At 36.4% G+C, this 27,289-nt stretch overlaps 1 protein-coding gene across 1 annotated transcript in view; it reads left to right on the forward strand.

Annotated features, from left to right (window-relative positions):
- DENND1B (DENN domain containing 1B) overlaps positions 1-27,289 on the forward strand; it is a 267,164-nt gene that overhangs the window by 221,382 nt on the left and 18,493 nt on the right. The window contains exons 18-19 of the mRNA XM_028120237.2: positions 2,183-2,239; positions 3,046-3,153. Of these exons, the coding sequence (XP_027976038.1) occupies positions 2,183-2,239; positions 3,046-3,153 (165 nt within the window). The remainder of the gene's footprint in view (positions 1-2,182; positions 2,240-3,045; positions 3,154-27,289) is intronic.

Consider the following 27,289-nt stretch of genomic DNA (forward strand, 5'->3'; position numbering starts at 1 on the left):
TCTTATGAACTAGGCGTTGTACTGATTATTTTAGTTAGAGCAGTGAGTGTGGCACATAGTGTGAGTGACAGAGGTACTGTCCCTGCTAGTTTTATGTTTGTATCATGGTCCCTTTGCTCTGTGTTTTGGACATACTACAGAGGAACTGAATATGTATTTGTTGAAGGACATAATGGTTTTGTCCTATTCTTAGAACAGTTCTTCTGTGCTTAGAACATTTTCTCTATGCTTTTTATGCTCTCATTTTTTTCTAGTTTTTAGAAACCATAAAGAAAACTAGAATTAACATGTATACTTTTCTTAGAAATCTAAAAATAATGGTAAAGTGAATACATAATTGATTTGGCTAAAAGATTTTCTGAGTCAACTTCCTTGTTAGGTTTTTGCCTTTTAAATTATTAACTAAAGCCATTTGCTCGATGCTTCTCTGTAGAGAATACTTGTTTATTGCTTAGTTTCAACTTGATATTTAAAAGGATAGAGAGAAACTGTATCCCATCTTCCATATAGTCTGCAAGAGGTCGGTGGAAGAGGTAGGGCAGCAGCCATTTAAATGAATCAGTGCATGGATTACAGAATCACGTCTGACACTAGATTCAACTCTATACACTTAGAAGCATCTGAAAAGATTAGTGTGAATCAAGTGAATTTTGAAAGAATAGAAGATATTTAGATAAATTAGAATACAAACAAAACAAGAGCAAAGATGGATACAAGTTCTAGGAGATGGAAGCCGGAATATTTTCTTGGTAATTACTCATTTTTACCTAATGAGAATGTAGGGATTAATATGGGACCCTTCAAATAGATTAAGTGGCTTTACCAATAAAACAATGAATGTGAAACTGCTTTAATTCTAAAGAGCCACGGGAATACAATTTAGTGTTATTTGGCTTTTTAGGTTATCTTTTACTGTGTATAATATGTTTTGATTTTGCCTCATTTGCAATAAAGAAATAGTTGTTTATTTGAGTTCAAGACATAATTTGAGCAGTTACTATATGCCAAATACTGTATTAGGTACTACAGATATTAACAGCAAAGAAGTAAGAGCCATCCCCTAAATGAACTTAGGAAGACATATTCACTCTTCCTAGAAGTAGTTGGGAAAGCAGGATGGTTTGGTAGAAGGAGCAAGAACACTGGAGTTGGAAAGCCTTAAGTCTCTATGACCTTAGCTTCCATGTCTGTAGAATGAGACTCATGATGCCTTTTCTCTTGTAAGGCTTATATTCAGTGGATATATTTTTAAAGTCTTAGTTCTTCAAGAACCTTCTCCTTTTTGATGGTGAGAAGTTGGACTTAAAAATGAAATGGACCCGGATTTGAATCTAGCCTATGCAGACTGATCCCCTCTGAGTCACTTTCCTTATTTGTAAAATGTAATAATAATAATACTAACTTTAGAGACTTGTGATGATTAAATGAGCTAATATATGCTAGGTACCCAGCACATGGTCATATACTGAGGAAACACAACATAAATGTGAGTTTCCTTTCTTTTCCACTCTGGCCACTCTGGGAATTTCCAGTGGAATAAAGGCCAAGGTTTAAGGAAGGTCCCCAGTTACTTAAGTTATATTCCACAGGAATCACATTAGGACCTGAGAAGCTCAAATGCTGCAGTCAGAGTCCCTATGGAACATGAGGACAGCATCTTCTGTTAAGTGACCTTTAATTTGTACCAGAAAAACTGGACATGAAATAGCCATAACATTAAGATATCTCTGCTAATAAAAACTTGTATCTGCCTGTAAGAGCATTTTAATAAAGCTTTGTAAAGTTGCCTGAGTTTCTTAAAGTCCAAACATTTGCCCAAATAGCCTGCTGCTGTGATGATGTGCATTCTTCTTTTCACCCCCTGCTAATCACGATTTCAAATTAAGACTGGACAGTAGTAATCTGGTTGACTCCTGTGTTTTCTATAGTTGAGGAGGCAAAACAGGCTAAATGTTAGCCTTTGTATGATATTAGGATGCAAATAAAGACTAATCATGTTTTCACTAATTTAGATATAATAGTAAGTGTGTGGTCTTCCTGAAAATTAAGTTTTAGATTATAATTTGTTCTTTTTCTAAATAATATGAAGTTAGCAAGTTTCATGAAGTGAGAGCTCATCTGCTTACTCTTTAAATGGTAATAGAACCATGCTGAGCCAGACACTTGTGTTACCTTTTTCTAGGCAAAAAATCATGCAAAGCAGGGATTAAAGGAAGTGAAGAGTAAGCTAAAACACAAGGTATGTCATATTCTTCTTTTCATTCTTCCTTGATTCTTACATTAGTTTGAAGCTTATACTTTACAAATCACATAGATTTATGTTTTTAATGACGTTTGAAATATGCTTAGCCCTTTGTTCAACAATGTATTTTTCATAACAACCCCTCTGGCAACTATCTGCCATTCTGTATGCATCCACTGAATAATCTCTTTATTGTTTGCATATTTTAACACAGAACAACGGAGATCTTCAAAGATGCTTTAACAGGATGTATGTTTTCATAAAGTTGATTGCCTTGATATCACAATTGAAATTCTTGCTTCAAGCCGAGAATTTCTTTAAAAAGATGATCTTTGGTGCAGAATTAAGCCAGGAATACCATCTTTATAGGATCTTTCCAGTAGTCGCTACTTTAATTTGAAGCATGTTCTTAATTAATAAAAGATTTTGTTTGAAGATATGTATTTGAATATATGAATATTTATGTGTACGTATATGTATTTTTGATTTGATTACATATTATATCTTTGCAGATTTTTGTCAGTTGTTTTGAATTTCTATCTTCAAGAAAAATTTTACTTAAAACTTCCACTTTTATGATGGAGAGTAATCCTTACATAAATTTTATTCAAATTATTCAAAATAGAGATTGTTTTGGAAATTATTAATTCAAAATATAGAAAAATGCATTTTCTTCCTAAACAGATTTTTTAAACTTCTATCTGACGTGTTATTTTGCTATTTGCATCTGTATCAGATAGTTTGTCCAAAAGTAATACAAGGAGTATTTTAAAATAATTACTTGTGTATTTCCTAATGTGTAGGAAAATGAAGAAGATTATGGGACCTGTTCTGGTTCTGTACAGTATACACCAGTTTACACATTACACAATGAAAAGGGAGGAAATATAGAAAAGCGTAAGCTTGCTCAGGTAAGTTTATTTACCCTTACATCTTCAAATTCTAAAATTATGTAATTCCAGTTAATTCTTTAAGAAAATTTTCGACCCATTCTTTTTTTTTTTTTTTTAATCATATGATAAAATGCAAGAAAGCTTACATTTCCAGTCAAGGAGATTGAGTAGGTAGTGTCTGGGCAGGCTGCAAGAGGATTAAGAATCAGTTGTTCCAGATATCAGTCTTTACATACTTTATTATGTCTTCATAGAGCTCACAGTCCAGTAGGGGGAGAGAGACAGTTAAGCATGTGATTGCTATAGGATGTGAATAGCTTGACGATGAGGGGGAAATCACAGATTTCTACTACAAAAATAAAAGAAAGTTCATACATGGGAATTTGACTGTTAAAATCATTTATACAAATTAGAATATAAAGTAATATGCCTATTTTTTCTAAAGTTATATATTTTATTTGCTATAAATATATAGAGCTTCTGCTTATATGTCAATGTTATGTAAAATACTGTCCTACTGGGGGAAAGTGTTCAGAATTATAGCTATGTGTGTCTCTGGTTTTGCCTCATAAGTGTGTTTCTGAAGGTTTAAATGATCCAAATTTGTATACACCAAATCATATTTTAAGTGGCCTTAGAAAACTAGCTTTTAAAAAGAATTCTCAACTAGATTATAGTTCACTTATTGCAGTCACTGAAGTTTATAGATGAGGGAGTTGATAGCCAGAATGGTCACCTCACTTACCCTAAGACTTACAAGGAGTTAGTGGGAGAGTGGGATGAGAACACATCCCTAATGCTCATTTAGCTTTCCTGGATCTGCACACACTGCAGGAGCAGAGATGGCCTTGAAGTGCTGCTTCTCTGTGTCATTAGGGATGGGGAGAGGCAGTGAAACTGTACTAAAACCCTCACCTTTATAAAGAAAATTCATTCACTTAATCATTTGGCACCTACTGTGCACCAGTCATGACTCTTAAGTGTTCCAGGAGAAGCAAAACCCATCTCTGCCTTCATGGAACCATTTTTATACCATACTAAGGGCCTTCTCTATGATGTATCCTTTTATGAGTTTATATTTTCCATACATTAGTATTGCTTAATTACAGCATATTGGTAGTAATGCTGATTGTCTGACCTAAAATAAGCCCCTCAATCAATTCTACAAGTGTAGAAACTTTCCTTGGCTACTACTGTTAACTGGAAAACATGTATTAACTTGTAAACTAATAATGGATTTGCAATCAATTTCTCTATTTCTCTTCCATCACTAGCATGTTCAATTCCTATTGGTTCTCAAGCTTAAGCATCTTAAAAACTTTTGCAAAATATTTATTGCCTTAATATTGGAGCAGTTAGGTTATATTTACCATGGTGCATAGATTTTTATGTGAAAAAGAATGAGATCTTTGTTATTTATCAGATGTTTTAAGATAGAAAGAAAACACTTCAATTAGAGAAACACCTGTCCCAAATGTCACTTTTAAGTTAGGAAAACTATTTTCAGCTCCTCATTTAAATTTTTAAATCTTCCTTTCTTTAACACGGCAGTGTATTTATATGATAATTTAGTTATAAAATATATTACAGATTTCTGTTTTTGTTTTCTGTTAGACAATTTCTGATAGAGAAAATTGTATTAAGTTACAGAAAACTTTACAATAGGTTACATTCATTGTATACTTATCCTGAATTTTCATGGCCATCATTTATTATAATATCATTAATTCAACTATCTGTATTCATCAGTTACCATTTTGTGGTTTTCAGGTGTACATGACAAATGATGACTCTAACAAGAATTAAGAGAAGTAGGGCTTATTCTTTTAAGAATTATAATACGGGGGGAGGAGCAAGATGATGGAGGAGTAGGTGACCTAAATTTCGTCTGGTCCCAGGAATTCAGCTAGATAGGCATTAAACCATTCTGAACACCTACGAACTCAACAGGAGATCGAAGAAAAGAATAGCAGCAACTCTCTGAACAGAAAAGTGACCACTTTCTGGAAGGTAGGACGTGTGGAGAAGTGCATCTGAGGCGATATTCGGGAGGATAGACGGCAGGGGAGGGGGCCTCCGTCGGCTGCTTCTGGCAAGTGAGACATCAGCGGAGCACAAAATCATAACTTTTAGAAGTCGGCTCCGCTGAGGGACGTCGCTCCAGTGGCTAAGCAGGGGGTGGAACCCTCGCAGGACAGTGTGGTCTCAGGACCCTCGGGGTCACAGAAAGACTGGAGGTGCCTGAGTGTGGCAGAGCTCCCAGGTATCGGAGCAGGGAAGCTGGCTGCAGAGACGGAGCCAAGGAGTGGGCTCTCAGCTCAGGGTTGCCATAAACCATGATCCATGGCACAGTTGGGCCACTGCTCTTCCAGCAGGGACCTAACAAGCCTCAGATCTGGGGAGACTTCCCTTCCTGCCCCCGGAGGAGCAGCGCGGGAGCGCACCGCAGCGATCTGCTGGGTTTGGAAACTCCACACAGGTCGGGTGCCAGAGATAGAAACGCTCAGTCACAGGCCGGGTGAGCACGGAGTGAGGCTGCAGACCAGGGAGACGGGAGTGACTGACTGCTTTTCTCTGGGGGCGCACTGAGGAGCGGGGCCCCAAGTTCTCGGCTCCTCCAGGGTGGTGATTGGGAGGCCGCCATTTTCACTCTTGTCCTCCAAAGCTGTAGGGAAAACTTGCAGGGAACAAAAGCTCTCAAGAGCAAACTCGAGCAGATTACTTAGCCCGGGGCAGGGGCGGGGCAATTCTGCCTCCAGCAAAGACATTTGGGAACCACGGCAACAGGCCCCTCCCCCAGAAGATCATCAAGAACAGCCAGCCAAGACCAAGTTTACTGATCAATGAGAACAGCAGAACTCCAGCGCTAGGGCAGTACTGCACATAGAATTCATGGCTTTTTTTCCCCCTGATTCTTTAGTCTTTCAAAGTTAATGTTTTGAATTTTTTTTCTTTTTTTCTTTTTTTTTTGAATTTTTCTTTTTCCCTTTTTCAACCAACATCTTATTAATCCCTTTTTTAAAAATCTTTTTTATTTTTCACTTTTAGAGTCATATTCTATCCCTTCATAGTAGTTAACCTTGTTTTTGGTGTATATATATATATAAGTTGTTCTCTCTTTAAAATTTTGGGATATAGTTTCTTCTAACAGACCAAAATATACCCTAAATCTCTAGTGTATGGCTTTGTTTTAGTCTCCGGCCTGATCACATCTCTCCCTTTTTTTTTTTTTTTAAATTTCTCTTCTTTCTTTTTTCAACCAACTTCTTATCAATTCCTTTTATAAAATCTTTTATGATTTTCATCTTTATAGTCATATCCATCCTTTCATCATATGTACCCTTATTTTGGTACATATATAAGCTTTTCTTTCTTTAAAATTTTGGGAGGCAGTTTCCTCTAACAGCCCAAAATATGCCCCAAATCTAGTGTGTGGCACTGATTTATGCACCAGCCTGATCATATTGGATCATATTCTTTTTTTTTCTTTCTTTCCCTTTCTTTTCCCCCTGTTTCAGGTCTCTTCTGATTTGTTTAGTGTATATTTTTGGGGGGTCGTTGGGGTTACCCTGTTAGCATTTTGTTCTCTCATTCATCTGTTCTCTGGACAAAATGACAAGATGGAAAAAAATCACCTCAAAAAAAAGAACAAGAGACAGTACCAACTGCCAGGGACCTAATCAATACGGACCTTAGTAAGATGTCAGAACTAGAGTTCAGAATGACGATTATAAAGATACTAGCTGGGCTTGAAAAAAAGCATGGAAGATATTAGAGAAACCCTTTCTGGAGAAATAAAAGAACTAAAATCTAACCAAGTCGAAATCAAAAAGGCTATTAATGAGGTGCAATAAAAAATGGAGGCTCTAACTGCTAGGATAAATGAGGCAGAAGAGAGAATTAGTGATATAGAAGACCAAATGATGGAAAATAAAGAAGCTGAGAAAAAGAGAGATAACTACTGGATCACGAGGGCAGAATTTGAGAGATAAGTGATACCATAAGATGAAACAATACTAGAATAATTGGGATCCCAGAAGAAAAAGAAAGAGGGATGGGGGCAGAAGGTATATGGGAGCAAATTATAGCAGAGAACTTACCTAATTTGGGGAAGGAAACAGGCATCAATATCCAGGAGGCACAGAGAATCCCCCTCAAAATCAATAAAAATAGGTCAACACCCCGACATCTAATAGTAAAACTTACGAGTCTCAGAGACAAAGAGAAAACCCTGAAAGCAGTTCGGGACAAGAGGTCTGTAACCTACAATGGTAGAAACATTAGATTGGCAACAGACCTATCCACAGAGACCTGGCAGGCCAGAAAGGACTGGCATGATATATTCAGAGCACTAAATGAGAAAAATATGCAGCCAAGAATACTATATCCAGCTAGGCTGTCATTGAAAATAGGAGAGATAAAAAGCTTCCAGGACAAACAAAAACTAAAGGAATTTGCAAATACAAAACCAGTCCTACAAGAAATATTGAAAGGGGTCCTCTAAGCAAAGAGAGAGCCTAAAAGTGACATAGACCAGAAAGAAACACAGACAATATACAGTAACAGTCACCTTACAGGCAGTACAATGGCACTAAATTCATATCTTTCAATAGTTACCCTGAATGTAAATGAGCTAAATGCCCCAATCAAAAGACACAGGGTATCAGATTGGATAAAAAACAAGACCCATCGATATGCTGTCTGCAAAAGACTCATTTTAGACCCAAAGACACCCCCAGATTGAGAGTGAGGGGGTGGAAAACCATTTACCATGCTAATGGACACCAAAAGAAAGCCGGGGTGACAATTCTCATATCAGACAAATTGGATTTTAAACCAAAGACTGTAATAAGAGATGAGGAAGGACACTATATCCTACTTAAAGGGTCTATCCAACAAGAAGATCTAACAATTGTAAATATCTATGCCCCTAACATGGGAGCAGCCAATTAATAACAAAAGCAAAGAAACACATCGACAACAATTCAATAGTGGGGGACTTTAACACCCCCCTCAGTGAAATGGACAGATCATCTAAGCAAAAGATCAACAAGGAAATAAAGACTTTATTTTTTTTTTAAGATTTTATTTATTTATTTGAGAGAGAGAGAGAGAGAGAGAGCGCACATGAGAGTGGGGAGGGTCAGAGGGAGAAGCAGACTCCCTGCCGAGCAGGGAGCCCGATGCAGGACTCGATCCCGGGACCCCAGGATCATGACCTGAGCCGAAGGCAGTCGCTTAACCAACTGAGCCACCCAGGCACCCGGAAATAAAGACTTTAAATGAAACACACTGGACCAAATGGACTTCACAGACATATTCAGAACATTCCATCCCAAAGCAACAGAATACACATTCTTCTCTAGTGCCCGTGGAACATTCTCCAGAATAGATCACATCTAGGTCACAAATCAGGTCTCAACCAGTACCAAAAGTTTGGGATTATTCCCTGCATATTTTCAGACCACAATGCTTTGAAACTAGAACTCCATCACAAGAGGAAAGTCAGAAAGAACTCAAATACATGGAGGCTAAAGAACATCCTACTAAAGAATGAATGGGTGAACCAGGAAATTAAAGAAGACTTTAAAAAATTCATGGAAACCAATGAAAATGAAACACAACTGTTCAAAATCTTTGGGATGCAGCAAAGGCAGTCCTAAGAGGAAAGTCTATAGCAATACAAGCCTTTCTCAGGAAACAAGAAAGGTCTCAAATACACAACCTAACCCTACACCTAAAGGAGCTGGAGAGAGAATAGAAAATAAAGCCTAAACCCAGCAGGAGAAGAGAAATAATAAAGATCAGAGCAGAAATCAATGAAATAGAAACCAAAAGAACAGTAGAACAGATCAACGAAGGAAGGAGCTGGTTCTTTGAAAGAAGTAACAAGATTGATAAAACCCTGGCCAGACTTATCAGAAAGAAAAGAGAAATGACCCAAATCAACAAAATCATGAATGAAAGAGGAGAGATCACAACCAACACCAAAAAAAATACAAACAATTATAAGAACATATTATGAGCAACTATATCCCAGCAAATGAGGTTATCTGGAAGAAATGGATGCATTCCTATAGATGTATCAACTACCAAAACTGAACCAGGAAGAAATAGAAAACCAGAACAGACCTATAACCACTAAGGAAATTGAAGCAGTCATCAAAAATCTCCCAACAAACAAGAGCCCAAGGCCACATGGCTTCCCAGAGGAATTCTACCAACCATTTAAAGAAGAATTAATACCTATTCTTCTGAAACTGTTCCAAAAAATAGAAATGGAAGGAAAACTTCCAAACTCGTTTTATGAGGCCACAATTACCTTGATCCCAAAACCAAAGACCCCATCAAAAAGGAGAATTACAGACCAATATCCCTGATGAACATGGATGCAAAAATTCTCACCAAAATACTAGCCAAGCCAGTAGGATCTGACAGTACATTAAAAGGATTATTCACCACGACCAAGTGGGATTTATTCCTCAGTTGCAGGGTTGGCTCAACATCTGCAAATCAATCAATGTGATACAATACTTTAATAAAAGAAAGAACAAGAATCATATGATCCTCTCAATAGATGCAGAAAAAGCATTTGACGAAGTACAGCATCCTTTCTTGATCAAAACTCTTCAGAGTATAGGGATAGAGGATACATACCTCAACATCATAAAAGCCATCTATGAAAAACCCACAGCGAATATCATTCTCAATGGGGAAGAACTGAGAGCTTTCCCCCTAAGGTCAGGAACACAGCAGAGATGTCCACTATCACCACTGCTATTCAACATAGTACTAGAAGCCCTAACCACAGCAATCAGACAACAAAAAGAAATAAAAGGCATGTAAATCAGCAAGGAAGAAGTCAAACTCTCACTCTTTGCAGATGATGTGATACTGTATGTGGAAAACCCAAAAGACTCCACCCCAAAACTGCTAGAACTCACACAGGAGGAATTCAGTAAAGTGGCAGGATATAAAATCAATGCACAGAAATCAGTGGCATTCCTATCCACCAACAGCAAGACAGAAGAAAGAGAAATTAAGGAGTCGATCCCATTTACAGTTGCACCCAAAACCATAAGATACCTAGGAATAAATCTAACCAAAGAGGCAGATCTAACCAAAGAGGCAAAGAATCTGTACTCAGAAAACTATAAAATACTCATGAAAGAAATGGAGGAAGACACAAAGAAATGGAAAAACGTTCCATGCTCATCGTTTGGAAGAACAAATATTGTGAAGACGTCAATGCTACCTAGAGCAATCTACACATTCAATGCAATCCCTATCAAAATACCATCAACTTTTTTCAAAGAAATGGAGCAAATAATCTGTATGGAATCAGAAAAGACCCCGAATAGCCAGAGGAATGTTGAAAAAGAAAAGCAAAGCTGGTGGCATCACAATTCGAGACTTCAAGCTCTATTACAAAGCTGTCATCATCAAGACAGTATGGTACTGGCACAAAAACAGACACATAGATCAATGGAATAGAATAGAGAGCCCAGAAATGGACCCTCAAGTCTATGGTCAACTAGTCTTCAACAAAGCAGGAAAGAATGTCCAATGACAAAAAGACAGTCTCTTCAACAAATGGTGTTGGGAAAATTGGACAGCCACATGCAGAAGAATGAAACGACCATTTCCTTACACCACACACAAAAATAGACTCCAAATGTTTGAAAGACCTAATTGTGAGACAGGAGTCCATCAAAATCCTAAAGGAGAACACAGGCAGCAACCTCTTCGACCTCAGCCGCAGCAACTTCTTCCTAGAAACATCGCCAAAGGCAAGGGAAGTAAGGGCAAAAATGAACTATTGGGACTTCATCAAGATAAAAAGCTTTTGCACAGCAAAAGAAACAGTCAACAAAGCCAAAAGACAACCGACAGAATGGGTGAAGATATTTGCAAATGACACATCAGATAAAGGGCTGGTATCCAAAAGCTATAAAGAACTTATGAAACTCAACACCCAAAGAACAAATGATCCAATCAAGAAATGGGCAGAAGACATGAACAGACATATTTCCAAAGAAGACATCCATTTGTCAACAGACACATGAAAAAGTGCTCGACATCACTCGGTATCAGGAAAATCCAAATCAAAACCTCAGTGAGATACCACCTCACACCAGTCAGAATGGCTAAAATTAACAAGTCAGGAAACAACAGGTGTTGGTGAGGATGTGGAGAAAGGGGAACCCTCCTATACTGTTGGTGGGAATGCAAGCTGGTGCAGCCACTCTGCAAAACAGTATGGAGGTTCCTCAAAAATTGAAAATAGAGCTACCATAAGACCCAGGAATTGAACTACTGGGTATTTACCCCAAAGATACTAATGCAGTGATCCAAAGGGGTACGTGCACCCCGATGTTTATAGCAGCAATGTCCACAATAGCCAAAATATGGAAAGAGCCAAGATGTCCACTGTCAGATGAATGGATAAAGAAGAAGTGGTATACACACACACACACACACACACACACACACACACACACACACACAATGGAATATTATGCAGCCATCAAAAGGAATGAAATCTTGCCATCTGCAGCGACGTGGATGGAACTGGAGGGTATTATGCTGAGCGAAATAAGTCAATCAGAGAAAGACATATATCATATGATCTCACTGATATGAGAAATTCTTAATCTGAGGAAACAAACTGAGGGTTGCTGGAGTGGTGGGGGGTGGGAGGGATGGGGTGGCTCGGTGATAGACATTGGGGAGGGTGTGTGCTATGGTGAGCGCTGTGAATTGTGTAAGACTGTTGATTCACAGACCTGTACCTCCGAAACAAATAATACATTATATGTTAAAAGAAAGAAGATAGTAGGAAGGGAAAAATGAAGGGGGGGAAATCGGAGGGAGAGCCGAACCATGAGGGACTATGGACTCTGATAAACAAACTGAGGGTTCTAGAGGGGAGGGGAGTGGGGGGATGGTTAGCCTGGTGATGGGTATTAAAGAGGGAACGTACTGCATGGAGCACAGGGTGACAATGGATCTTGGAACACTACATCCAAAACTAATGGTGTAATGGTGATTAACATAACAGTAAAATTTTTAAAAAGCAAAAAAATTATGATTTTCCTACTTGGTTCATAGGAATTTGTTAAGCCAACATATTTAGATTTAATATGCAGGTGCTGGTAATTTCTGAATAGCAGTCTTTTCAAGTGATAAATATCTGAGTTTTAGGCAATGTGTAATCCCCATATATGTGTTTCTTTGTATACATGTGTTCCATTATATAAATAGGTGTATATACCTGTGTATATATATTTTAACAGGTGAATTTGTTAAGAGTCCATATTTCCAATCATTTGTCACCTAGCAATATTTATCACAATCTAATGTTTTGTCTTTGCTTATGTCAGGCATAAGAATGTATGTAGCCCTCTGGTAGGATTGGAACCAGAAAATGGAAAACTCAAAAGCAGTCAGGGAAGAATATCAGCCCTGCCCCCACCCCCCTTCCCAACCCATCTCCTCTCTGTCTCTCTCTCTCTCACCTGGCTTGTTCTTCTCTCTGCCTGACCATTCACTGTGCATTCCATAGAGTAGCTTTCTCAGCTCCTCCGTGTGCCTGACACTGTGCTTGCAGGCCCTCAGTTCAGCCAGCTGCTAGAAAGGGACCGCAATTCCCAAATCCCCTTTCTTGTGGAAGAATATCATCGGCCCACTTGGATCAACCATTAATCCTTGGTTCAGTCAACTCTATCCAGAGAAACAAGGGGAATCCTATGTTACCAAGGACACTGGCAAGTAGTAGGGGTAACAGGGAAAGCAATTCTCAGAGGAGGGTTTTAAGGGCAGTGACAAAATCTCAGAAGATTTTTGCTCTCTCCGATTGCCTCATAATCATTTATGAGATGCAAAAAGTCATCTTTGCAAAAAAGAAAAAAAAAATCTGTATTTTAGGTACTTAGAGGCTGGATCTTTGTACCATAAACCTGAAGCATGGCAAGTTTGACCCTAATGGGTCATTGTTGCGTCAGTTCTCACATGATAATTGAGCCACTTACACAAAAAGACTACATAGAAAATAAGCTTCAAATACATTGTTTGCATTTTGGGCAAGGAAATCAGTAGGGACCAGGCATAGTCTACTGCCTTTTCTTTGTGGTCTGATAACACAGAAGTTTCCTTGGTTCACTTCCTTAGTTCACTTTTTGGAGTCTCAATGATTTGATAGAAAAATGATCCAGTGTATAATACAAGAGACAGAAGATGATGCTAGAACCATGAAGTTACTGTTTTATGATTAATTCCAAATCAATAAGTAGTCTTACTGCTGTCTCTCTAAGCACAATAATATTAGGATCTTAGCCCATTAAGATTTTCAATTACGTATGTAAGCATTTCTAGGAATAGTTAGATGTGGTTAAAGACATAATTTAGATATCAATAAATATGTCAGAGACATTATGTTTATTTATTTGTTTATATTCTACTTATATCCAAAAATAAATGGACATTTTACCAGGAATCATAGAACAAAAGATTAAAATGTGTTTAATTTAGATAAGATTCAAGGCGGAGAGAAAGTTAGTACAGTAAGAAGCTAAGGCCCATTCCCTTGCTTAGCAGCCCAAAATGAAGAGACAAACACACCTACCATGATTCATGATGTACAAAGATTAAAATAAAATTGTTCAGGAGGCATGAAACCATTCCAGGAAATGGGGCTAGACACTGTGGATCAGTGTCCCAAGAGTCAGTGTCCCAAGAGCTCCCATCCAGTGGAAGTACCCAAGAGAGGCAAGGATCACTGTTTCGGGGACAGAAATCTGGTTTTTCTTCTTTGTCTCTTCTGTACAGTGTTTTTCATTTGAAATACTCAGGTTTATTAATACCTCTCTCAAAGACAGCTTAGTTTCCTAAGAAACTATTAAAAAAATAAAGGCTACAAGTAGAAATAAACTTAGAATGCACTCCTTTCTTCTTTCTGTCAGGCTCACTAAGCTAGAAGAGTAATATCACTGTCTCATGTTAAAGCCAGCCTCTCAGTGAGGGACCGTTCTCTCTGGGCCCCATCTCACATTTGATTATCCAAATAACCACACTCTTTTTAAAAGTCTTGCCATGTGGTAAATTCAGTTACCTAAAATCGAGATTCTGTAGTACCTCTGGGATTTGGTGATCCAGATAATTTTGAGGTTCTTACTACTGTTTTCCAAACTTCAATTTTTACAGAGTTGAATAACATTGAAGTACACTAGAGCGAACTTGGAAAACATGAGGAAGAGACAGATCCTTGATTAACAACAAAGATGTCTGTATGTTTGTGTGTATTACATGATTAATTTAAACTCCCAACAATCCAAGCACACTGGGAACGATTATCCCCATTTTTCAGATTTAGTAACAGCAGAGGGATGAAGAAATGTGGCCAGAGTTTTACAGGTAATAAATAGCAGAGTAGGGATTGAAAAGCAGACAGACTGATTCTGGAAGTTAAGTACCTAACCACTACTGTTGAGCCTTTGAGTTGGGTGGAGTGTTTGTGGAGGAGGGGCAGTTGGAGACAAAGGTACGGTATTGAGAGCCAGAGAGACTTGACTTTGAAAAAAGTAATAGCATTTGGCATTGAGCAAAACACAGTGGCCCTAAGACTTACTTTCTACATTTATAAAATGGTAATGACAATACATGTCATTTTGCTAAGATGCTATAGGCATTATGATTAATGTATATAAAACACCTGCCACATAATAGGCACTTAATAATTGGCAGCTACCCATTAATACATATACACATATCTTGAACTTCGGGTCTCTTATCACAATGGCACTGACTTTCTTCTCTCTTGGTGTAACTGTCCAGAGCCACTAACAACCCTCTAGTCCTCTAAAGTAGTGGGGACCCTAAATTTGTCTGTCTTCATTCTAAATAGGGATAACTTTAGATCCTGATTTGTGATTTGAGAATAAATATATAGCTTATTTCACTGAAAAATCTCTTGATTGCTAAGTTTATAAGACCTCAAGTATGTCATTTTCTTGTCAGTAAAGTTATCAAAATAAAGAATATGGGCTTTACTTACCCCAATTCTTTATCCACTTGAGAAGTTGATCTCAGCTATGTAAAGAACTTTACATTTCCAGTTTCCAGCTAGACTTGGATAAATGAAACACTTTATTTTCATCTATTTTTCAAAAGGTGAAAATGAGATTATGGTTGTTTAAATTCCAAGAATGTATTTTAGTAAGTGAAAAAATAAAGTTTCATAATCTGGATACTGTAGAAAAGAACAAAAATCAAAATGCATGCTGTTTTAAGCCTGTATTCCATCACTTAGCTTATATTTGGAATTGATTGTGAATCTACATCTACACCCCAAAAAATAGTAATCTGTATGCTGGTCTGCTAATTAGTATGGTTATTTCCCGTTTTGTTGATGAGGCTTAAATAAATGTCAAGGGTACAGCCATGAAGATCTCCCAATTAGGCTTCACATTTGTAAAACCCAACCCTTTTCCCTTTTGTGTGAAGATGACAGTTCCAGCAGTAGCCCCAGCCTAACAGGACTCCAGGGAAAGGATCCTCCTCTGGTTTTATTGAAAACAGGGCCAGTTAGGTCCAGTGAGAATACTGCCACCGGTCATGGTGCAGAACAGTTTTAATCTTGACTACACACTTTCCTTCTTTCATCAGTTTTATTTTAGAACAAATACTGTAGTCTTCGTGAACAACATTTAGACTAAGTTTGTTCCTGAAAATTATGTTTTAAGAATATTTATTTGTAAAAATTTATGGGAGTTTTCTGAGAATGGGAAATTCCTTTAAATGTGCAGAACTTATATGAATCTAAGATACTACTCCATTTATAATAATATTAGCCATTCTTAACTTATTCTAGCAATTGTAATGTGTATGTATCTGAGTGTACAGGACACACAACATGCGCACACACATCAACTAGACTAGTGAACTGCAAGCAGGAGCTTAGCTGTATTACAAGTCAACATTAACAGATGGATGGCCCTAAGCAAGCAAAACCACGGCAACAAAATCTAGTGGAAGTGGAGGATTGAAGCTTTTTGTTGTTAAGCCCTATTAAAACCCTGGCACACATATCACTCTTAACTATTTCGTGTCTGAGACAAATAGCAATGCACACAGATTTATTTTCAACCTGTCCAATTAACTGTATAAAAACAGCATGAGAAAATATGAATGGAAGATTATTTTCTCATTTGTAATATGATATAAAGTAGTGTGCTGTTGATAAATACTCACACTTGGAACATAGTTAAGTCTTTAACCCAAATACAGTGTTTACAGATAGAAGTATGTTTAATAGTCATAATTTCTACTAATAAGACCAAGTATTATTAAACTAGTGATTGTTTATTCTGCTTTTAAAATATATTCACATACAGACTAACAGTTTAAGGTACGAAGAGTTACCATCTGAATGCATAAATAAGGAAGATATTTACACCATAAAATGTAATCTGTGTGATTTTCTATTTTACCCATTATACAGGATGATGTGAACACTGTAAAAGAAACTATGCTATCATTTTGAGTCCTTGTGTATTTAATGGCTTATCAATCATCCTAATGGATTTATGGAATATAGCGCAACAGCCATGAGCTCATTTTACAGTTAAGGAGTAATATAATTTCATCTTTAAAGCATGTACTTAGAAGTACTTATATATACCTTCCTGGCATCTGGAGACTTGCAAGTAAGGCATTTCAAAGCCACATTTTGGTTGAATGGGGACTTAAAATACATCCCAGTACATAAGCGTGTTTTAAAAAAATATGAGCAATCAGGAGGTTTACATTTTACAGATATAAATTTCATATTTTAAAATGTCACAAATTAATTTGCTGTGAAATTTATAAGATAAAAACTTAGGTTCTCTAAATTATCTAGTTCCTAAGCATAATAAATGATGGGATATTCATACCTAGTAGGATGTGGTTTATGGTATTGTGTTTATGACACTCTTTTCTTCATTGGAATTCAGTGGACTCTGGGAAGGAAATGAATGTAATTAAAGATAGCATTTGTTACTCAGGTGACAGAATAGATTTCAGAAAATGGCACACTTGTTGGGATCTTTGGAAAAATACAGTTCATTCAGTAGCTTTGTTTTATTAGTCAAGAAAGAAATGTCATCATCATTGTTTACAGAGGGAAGGCACCACTTGCTCTCTCTGACCAAGAAAAAAATGATTGCAAATCACAATGAGAAAGATAATAGTGACCTGGGGAGACGGGGAAGAAATGGGTGTATGAAGGAGGGCCAGATATGGAAAGAATACTTAATGTAAATTTTACAAAATAATAACAGTAAGTTTAACCAAATAATGATAAGCAAAAAAATCCTTATTTCTTTTAGCACTTTCTATAATTTGGCTCAATATTGAGACTACTATTATGATGATCAAGCTAAGTTGCTGAATTAAAGTGATAAAATCTATTAGAAAGTTTCAAATGATAAAAATATTTTGAAATAAGTAAATGTGTTTCTATTAAAATATGCCCACAAAAAAATATTGCCTAAATGAAAACACATTCTAGTAGTCTCTGTCCCAAAGTCACTCTATTTTTTTAATTAACATATAATATATTATTTGTTTTGGGGTACAGGTCTATGATTCAACAGTCTTACACAATTCACAGCACTCACCATAGCACATACCCTCCCCAGTGTCCATCTCAAAGTCACTCTTTGACATAGCATGTATTTTGTCTAATTTATACTAATGTCACTAATTTATAAAATTGATCTTTTAAGTCCAGTTTGAAAAATGTGGGTACATATCTTTAATTTTAAAGCAATTTAATTTTTCCTCTGTTGTTTTCTGTTGAAATAATATTAATTTCCAACATGTCAAATTTGATTATAGTTAAAATCTGTACCCTGCCACCCCCCCATTCAGTTATGGATTACAAGAATGCCCTCTAGTGGGCATTATATAATACTTTCTTTTATTGAAAGATGATACAAAAAAAATTATAATTCTAAAATTTGCCTTTTAGAATAGTCTTTTAATAATGCAATAAAATACACATTGAAACATTTACATTGTCATAACATTATTCAAGAACATTGTTTTTTCAAAGAAATAATTCAAAACCAACTCCTTTCAGTAACTGGCTGGGACTTCATTTTTTAAATGTTTAGTTCTGCTGTAAACAATACCAGGTATATTAAAAAGACATAGTGGAAGGTAGTCTCACTTATGTGAACATGTTCAGTATATATTATAAGATCATTTTAGGTTGAAATGTACCTTTCTAATGTTATAATTTTACTCTTCAAATTTATTGCCACAATCGACTCTGTCATTTATTACAAAATCTTGAAACAAAAACAAAGCTACTCAGTTTTCCTTTTAGTAAATATAATGTTACCATTCTAGACTTTACATCAATAATCACATCGCTCAGATTTTTCCTCTTTACTTTCTGTTCTATTTAACTTAGACTTTCCCCCTGTTACTTTAATTATTTTAAGGGCTTTTGGTGAAATTAACAATAGCTCTCTATTCCAAAAGCACCCAATTTTTAATGGACAAATTCTTGTGTTCTGCCAGGCATCCCGGGATAAAAAAATGATGATGTTCTTCCTGTTTTGTATCTAGAACTGCTTTTAAGTTTGGTCAGAGATCAATGTTAGTGTTGATGAAAGAGGAAGCCAGTCTTTTCTTTGTAGGGGTTGCTGCTGCTGCCTATTAATGTCCCTCAAGAGAGAAAAATTTCCAGGAATGTCAGTAGACTATAAATACAAGAGTATAATAGAATCTTATTATAATTCGAACTAGATTTGTATCTACTACACATTGTTATACTTCCTGATACAGAACGTAAAATATTAGAATAATACATAAATATCTTAACAAGTTAGCCTGTGCCCTCATGCCAATTACAAAATAGGACTACTGTGTTGCAGCCTTCTCTGGAAGTTCTTTATGGTTTTTCTAATGTTTGAGTTTAATACTGGTCATTTCACAGAAGTCTGTTCCCTCTTTGCGTTTACTAATGTCTTTGATATTTGTAAGATAATGCTTTTGAATCCAAAATACATATAGAGCAATTGGAATTTCTGTTAAGATTCTTGCTACATCACTTATGATATGTTGATATGATAATCTGAAAAATAAAATCAGCTATAGTTATTTTACAAATCAAATATTTTAATCTTTAGTTATGTGCTTTTTACAAGCATAGTTTATTAAGGTGGCTGGAAATAATATTATTTTGTTGATCATTGCTGACTTTTTGTTTATTCCAGCTAGAAAAATCATCTTCACATCATTTGGTGAAAAGAACCAAATTCTGTTTTATTGAAAATACAGTGGACTTGTGCATGAAGAAACCTTTTTAAATGTTAAAATATCGAAACGCTGTCAGCAAAAGTGAAATTACAAATAGTTTGCCATTTATAAAAAATCTAGTTATTTATCTATTTTGCTTTGAGAATAATTTTAATAGTCTTATACAACTTCTTACATTTATGCTGATCAATAATTTCTCTGGAGTGAAAAGTTATTGCAAGAGCTTTGTTAAATTTTATATTTTCAAATATTAAAAAACAAAAAAATGTATTTTAAATATTTATAGTTAACGTAATTATTTGTCATATGAACTGTCCTAAAAAATGGCTTAAAAGTATTAACAATTTACAATCATATTGCTTATAAACACAGATGAGTAATGAATACTGTGAATACATGGTCTTCTTTCCATTTACTAACACACTTCAGTGAGAGAGAGCCTTTTAGAATAGCTAGTACAATGCTGCCATTGGGTAGGTTGTATATAATCTCTAACAACGGAGAAATGATTTGTGTTTCTAGGATGACTTTCATACAGTATTTTCCAAACTAAAGGAAGTCAAAACTTCCTAAAGGAAACTTCATAACATCAGTAAAAGGATTCTGTAAAGAGATCAGTTCTGATTTCAAATATTCTATCTCTAAAATCTAATATGGAGATTTATTTAGTCTAATTCTAGAATAATCCCCAACTTAATATTGATTAAAATAAGCTTCCATTAGTGTAATTAATGGTGCAGTGTAGACTCAATGGACAACACCATGACAGAGAAACTATCTAATTCAATTCAACAAAAACTACCTGAATATCTGCTGTGTGCTCGTTTACAGTTTTCAAGGTCATGTACTTCCTCTGACATTACTATATGCAAGGACTACTTTCAAGATCATTTACCTCTTATTCCCTTACTAAGGACCATCATTTACAAATTCAGAAAGACTTTCCTTCATTGATCTTTGTACTTATTCTTCCTTTTCACTTCTTTACATCACATTCATCACTAGGTACAAAGACCCCATGTGGAAGTGTAAAAGATCTTGGGCTTTGGGGTGTAACAGATCTGGACCACAGTACCAGCTCTGGCACTTGCATGTTATTTGAACTTGAGCAAAACTTGCCTAACCTCACGAATCCTCTTAGCTTTCGGATCTATGAAATGATGATTGCGTGTCCACTCCCACAGTTATTGTAGAGATTGGGGTTAGTGTAGTTGTAGAATTTGTTTTTCCAATACTCACTAGAAGTTTGATAAGTATTAGGTGATATTGTTTCTATTCTACCCACTACAACAACAACCTTCACAAAAATTTAATGAACACCTACTATGTATTGGGAACAGAAAGAATTAGACCCATTCCTCCGCACTTGGATGCTGTGTTCTGGTTTTTCTTGAAGTGGTTGTTGCTCTTGCTGCTGTTGTTTTTCCTGTTCTCTTTTCTCTTTGTGTTTCAGTTTGGATAATTCTTTTAGATTTGGTACACGTATATGTTGTGAAATTGTTTACCACAATAAGATTACTTAACACATTTTTCACCTCACAAAATTACCGTTTCTTTGTTTTCATGGTGAAAACATTAAGATCTACTCTCTAGCAACTTTCAAGTATACAGTATGGTGTTGTTAACTATAGTCACCATGCTGTTCATTAGATTTCCAGAAATTATTCATCTCAAAACTGGCAGTTTGTACCTTTTGACTAACATCTCCTCATTTCCCCCACTCCCAGCCCTTGGCAACTACCAATCAACTTTCTGTTTCTGTGAGCTTGGCTTTTTGAGGTTACACAGTTGAGATCAGAGAGTATTTGTCTTTTTCTGTCTGACTTATATCACTCAGCTTAATGTTCTCAAGGTTTATCAATATCACAAATAGCAGTTTTCTTTTTTACTTATGACTGAATAATATCCTATTATATACATACCATATTTTCTTTATCCATTTATCCATCGATAGACATTTAGGTTGTTCCATATCTTGACTATTGTGAATAGTGCTGCAGTGAACATGGGGTGCAGCTTGTCTGTATGAGACAGTGATTTCATTTCCTCCTGATAAATAACCAGAAGTGGAACTGCTAAACATATGGTAGTTCTATTTTCAGTTTTTTGAGGAATCTTCGTACTGTTTTCCATAGAGATTGCACCAATTTACATTCTCACCAACAGTGCACAACAGTTCTCTTTTTTTCCACATCCTTGCCAATGTTTATTTTCTATTGTCTTTTTCATAATAGCCCTTCTAACAGGTGTGAGTTGATATTTCATTGTGGTTTTGATTTGCATATCCCATGATACTGAGCACATTTTCATCTGCTTGATGGCTATTTGTATGTCTTCTTTGGAAAAATGTCTAATCAAGTCCTCTGCTCATTTTTAATTGGATTATTTGTGGGGTTTTTTTGGCTATTGTATGAGTTGTATGAGTTCTTTATATATTAATTCCTTAGTGTGATTTGCAAATGTTTTCTCCCATTCCTTGAGAATGGAAGAAATTTTCATTTTCTTGATTGTTTCTTTTGCTCTGCAGAAGCTTTTTAGTTTGATGTGGTTCCACTTGATACTTCTTTTTATTGCTTGTGCTTTTGATGTCAAATCCAAAAAATCATTACCAAGACTAATGCCAAGGAGCTTTTTCCTCTAGGAGTTTTATGGTTTCGGGTCTTACATTCAAGTCCTTAATGCATTTTGAGTTAATTTTTGTGAGTGGCACAGTTCATGCAGTTTTATTCTTTTTCATGTGACTATCCAATTTTCCCTGCACCATTTATTAAAGAGACTGTCCTTTCACCATTGAGTGTTCTTGGCACCCATATCAAAAATAGTTGACCATATAAGAATGGGTTTATTTCTGACTCTTGATTCTGTTTCATTGGTCTTTATGTCTGTTTTTATACCAGTACCATACTGTTTTGATTACTATAGCTTTGTAATATATTTTGGAATCAAAAATTGTGATGCTTCAACTTTGTTCTTGAGACAAATTAGCCAATTAATTGGCTATTCAGGTTCTTTTGTAGTTCCATACAAATTTTAGAATTGTTTTTCCCATTTCTGTGAAGAATGCCATTGGAATTTTTATAGGAATTACATTGAGTCTATAAATCTTTGTTTAGTATGGACATTTTAACAATACTAACTCTTCCAATCCATGAACATGGGATATCTTTCCATTTATTTGTGTCATCTTCAATTTCTTTAATCAATGCCTTAACATTTTTGTTGTATAGATGTTCCACTTCCTTGGTTAAATTTATTTTTAAGTATTTTATTGTTTTGATGCTATAGTACATGGAATTATTTTATTCTTTTTTTAGATAGTTCACTGTTAGTGTATAGAAATGCTAGTCTGGATAATTTCTATTGACCTGTTTTAACGTTTATTGATTTTTTTCTTCAGTCTACTGATGAGCTGATCAAAAGAATTCATCTCTTACGTTTTTTTCTTATCATTTCAGTTTGACTCTTTTTTATGGATTTCATCTTTCTGCTGTTATCTCATCTATGATGCACGTTGTCCATCTTTTTTTTCCCCTTACTCTTTATGTCTGGTAATTCTTGAGTACTGGACCTCATGTGTGAAAAGGCAGTAGAGAATAAGTTAAATAGTATTTACATCCAGAAATGACCAAGACTCTTGTTCTAAATGCTGTTAGTACAGAGACTGAATCCATCACAAGTTGAACTGGTTTGGATTTTGTTGATAATCATTACCTGCAGTGGGCTGCTATTATCTTGTGTTTAGAGTGGACTACTTCTAGTGGAGTTTCCAGAAGGTTTTTCTTAGTGTTTCTCCCTCACCCTTAGCTATATCAGAGCCACATAGGGGATCTCTCTCAATATTTTTTCCCCTTCTTCAGCAATTAACTTCTTTTGCTTGTTACTTGGTCCTAGCCTTTCGGGTTTTCTGTGCTGTGGTCCAGCTTCATTCTTGGCAGGCCATGTGCCCCTGTGCCTCAGATTTTGGGCCTTCTCAACATCCCTCCACTTCCTTTCATGGCAGATAAACTTTCTAAATCTGTGACTGGTCTTGGGCAATTTGGGGGCTGCCTGTCCCTCTCCACTGGTGATAGATTTCTGCTTGTAGTCAGTCTAGAGTCCTGTGCCTAAGAGGGTTTCCTGCTCTTCCCTAAAGGAGTTTTTGCTCCCCGCCCCCAGAAGTTTTGGGATTGAGTTTGCTGACTATCTACCATCAGTTTAGGGCTTTTGTTGTATATAAATTAATGTTTTTCTAAAGTAGGTAGAGCTTTATACTTGCTCGCTTCCTGCAGCAGCCTGTCACTTCCTGCCTGCCTGTACCACCAAAGGGAGCTCTTTTCAGTCACCTGTCTTGCCCCTAGTCTTTCTCTGTAGCACTAGGTAGTAGGGTTGCCTGATTTAGCAAATAAAATTATAGGATTTTATCTGTAGAAAAGAGCTTGCGAGTGCCAACTCCTCTTGCCTTTGAGACTGCCAACTATTCCAGACTGACCTCTTAGCCCATACTTGGTCTTTAAGACTGTTAAATCTTAGCAGATTTTTTCGTCCCTGCTTATATGCCAGCTACTTCTTTCCTTGTGCTTTGCCTGAATGAAGTAAGTCTGATCTCTCATCTCTCCTTAGAGAGGCTTGTAACCCTTTGGAATTCAGTTTACTTGGTTGCCTTACAACTCAGCTCTCTGATAGGTTCAAGAAAAATTATGATTTTGGGGTTTTGTTGTGTTTTGTTTTAGCTAACCCAGCTTTTTCTTATTGTTAGGATGGGAGTTGACACTATTTTGCTGCTCTTGACATTCTAAATGGAGGTGGAATTAAAAGCAAAATGAATTAAAAAATATTATTCTTGATCTCAAGGACTTGGTAAGACAGGAATGTGCTTAAAATGAAATACTACCTTTATAAGAGAGCATATATCAGGTGACAGCTGAGTGGTAGAGAATAAAGTGAATAAAGCTGACCAAAAAGACAAGATCACCATGAACTAGAACTGGTAAAGGGTTCTTGGATGTGTCTGGACCACTTCAAAGTCATCCCTCCTGAACAAGTCTCATGTAGCACTCAGCTGCTCAGAAATATAATTCTAATGCTTCTGTGAAATCTTATTTCCTTAGCCTAATAATAATAGCTCTCATCAAGCTGAATTCATCAGGCTTCACCAAACACATATCTTGTTAATCCTTCCAGTTTACTCTTTTGCCCTGACAGGAATATGTCTTCAGTATCTTTGAAAAAGTGTGTTAATCTTCTGTCTCCGCACCCTGCCATTTCATCTACGTGGAACATTAGCACTCCTGGTCATTCTGTAACTACCACCTGCTTTAAAAATGAGGTTTTAAGGGCGCCTGGGTGGCTCAGTTGGTTAAGCGACTGCCTTCGGCTCAGGTCATGATCCTGGAGTCCCAGGATCGAGTCCCACATCGGGCTCCCTGCTCAGCGGGGAGTCTGCTTCTCCCTCTGACCCTCTTCCCTCTCGTGCTCTCTATCTCTCATTCTCTCTCTCAAATAAATAAATAAAATCTTAAAAAAAAAAAATGAGGTTTTAAAAAATGAGGTTAAAACTTGCCATTTTAAGAAAGTCTTTCTCAGAGTAGTTCTCAGACCGTTATTTCTTCAGAGTCTCTCAGAACTTACTTACCTAATAATAATTATACTGAGGGCGCCTGGGTGGCTCAGTTGGTTAAGCGACTGCCTTTGGCTCAGGTCATGGTCCTGGAGTCCCGGGATCGAGTCCCGCATCGGGCTCCCTGCTCGGCAGGGAGTCTGCTTCTCCCTCTGACCCTCTTCCCTCTCGTGCTCTCTATCTCTCATTCTCTCTCTCTCAAATAAATAAATAAAATCTTTAAAAAAAAATAATTATACTGAAAGTTCTGTTCAGGGAGTCAGAACACCTAAGTGGGAGTCTTAGCTCTTCACTAGTTGTCTAATCTTGCCCAAGACACTTTACTCTTTTAAGCGTTTGGTTCCCTATTTTGTAAAAAAATGGAAATGTTGACTGAAAATTGTGGTAAATTAGGTATTTAATGAAAAACAGTATAGTATGTAAAACATCTAACACACTGAAGCAGATCAATCATGGGTAAGTCACTTAACTCTGTCCTTTAGTTACTACCTATAAAAAATTACAACATGTGTTTTAAAACTCTGTTCAGTAAAATGCCATGCGTTCTTAAAGTATAGCTATTATAATTATGTATGGAAGAGTTTCTTTCATTTATTTCCATATTATTTCATCCAAGTATGTTTTTTTTTTTGTTCTGTTTTGTTTTTGTTTTTTTGTCTTAAGTCCAGGGGTTTACTGTGGACTTTGGGTAAGCAAGGTCACATTTCTGGACCTCAGTTACCTCAACTCTAAAATGGGGACAGTAGCATAGAGAATGCCAATTTTTAAAAAAATTCATATATTAAAAGCATCTTAATTTTGTGAAGTCTAAAAAATTGTGTTTTCCCATTCATCTGCCTGTATCCCTTATTTTTCCCCTAACCCCTAACCCCTATGAATTTAAACTTACCCAGTATTTTGCCTTATTAGTATCTCTCTGCCATCTAGTGACAAAAATGGTAACTGCACGATTACCAGGGTCCTGGTGCATCAGGGGAATGTTTCTCACCATTCAACTGTCAGATGTGCTTTCTGGAAACGGGGTGAAAAAAAAGGAAACATTGATCATGCTTATTGTAGTTGAACCAAATTTATTTCTTGAAGTCTCTTTAAACATTAAGTTTTATGGTTTTATGACTTGGGCCTTCTGCCTCTGTCACTTTTTATACATTTGCTTTTGGTTTTTCCTTCATATGAAATGCTTTTCCTTCTCGTTTTTCCCAGTCTGTTTTCTTTATTCTATTCAGTGTCTAGCTATAGATTGAACTTCTCTAGTAGGATATCTCCTTTAATAAAATTTATTCCATGCTGAAACCCTACCTTTTGCTTTAATGTAGTATTTTTCACATTCTTAATAAGCATCCCTATACAAGTGTTTACTTCCAAAATTTTGTGAATTTTTATGTGTACTAGATATGTATTTTACATTTCTATGTGAGAAAAATTTTATTTTACAATCATATGTGTTAGGACCTAGGAGTCTGATTGTGGACATATGACATCCAGTGCTCCATCTTATTTTTAATTCCTCATATCAGAATGATGTAAAATTATCCAAAACTACTTATTTTGTTTCTTATGATATCCTTTTGCATCCAAAAGATATATACCCTTTTTTCACATAGTAGTGGCTCCCACAAAAGTTGCAAATGCAAATACTTATTTGCTAATTTGTACCTGTGTGTGAAATTGTGACCATGTGAATTGTGACCATGTGAAAAAGTGACCATGGTGAATATTATCGCTGCACCAGCTCTGTACCGTTCAGAAGCTTCTAAACCTCTTTATTTGATCCCAGAATTTGCCATTGTTTATAGTATGTAATTATAGCTCTGTATTGTTAATATTGCTAATCTGTTGACTCAGCCTACTTATTAGAAATATTACAACTTGGGGGGTGGGAGGGAGGGGGTGGCTGGGTGATAGACATTGGGGAGGGTATGTGCTATGGTGAGCGCTGTGAATTGTGCAAGACTGTTGAATCACAGATCTGTGCCTCTGAAACAAATAATGCAATATATGTTAAGAAAAAAAAAAAGAAGATAGCAGGAGGGGAAGAATGAAGGGGAGTAAGTTGGAGGTGGAGATGAACCATGAGAGACAATGGACTCTGAAAAACACACTGAGGGTTCTAGAGGGGAGGGGGGTGGGGGGATGGGTTAGCCTGGTGATGGGTATTAAAGAGGGCACATTCTGCGTGGAGCACTGGGTGTTATGCACAAACAATGAATCATGGAACACTACATCAAAAGCTAATGATGTAATGTATGG

The sequence above is a fragment of the Eumetopias jubatus genome, unplaced genomic scaffold, assembly GCF_037043125.1.
Source record: "Eumetopias jubatus isolate StellerSeaLion01/CBP00866 unplaced genomic scaffold, mEumJub1_p1.0 scaffold_12, whole genome shotgun sequence".
Taxonomy (NCBI): Eukaryota; Metazoa; Chordata; class Mammalia; order Carnivora; family Otariidae; genus Eumetopias; species Eumetopias jubatus.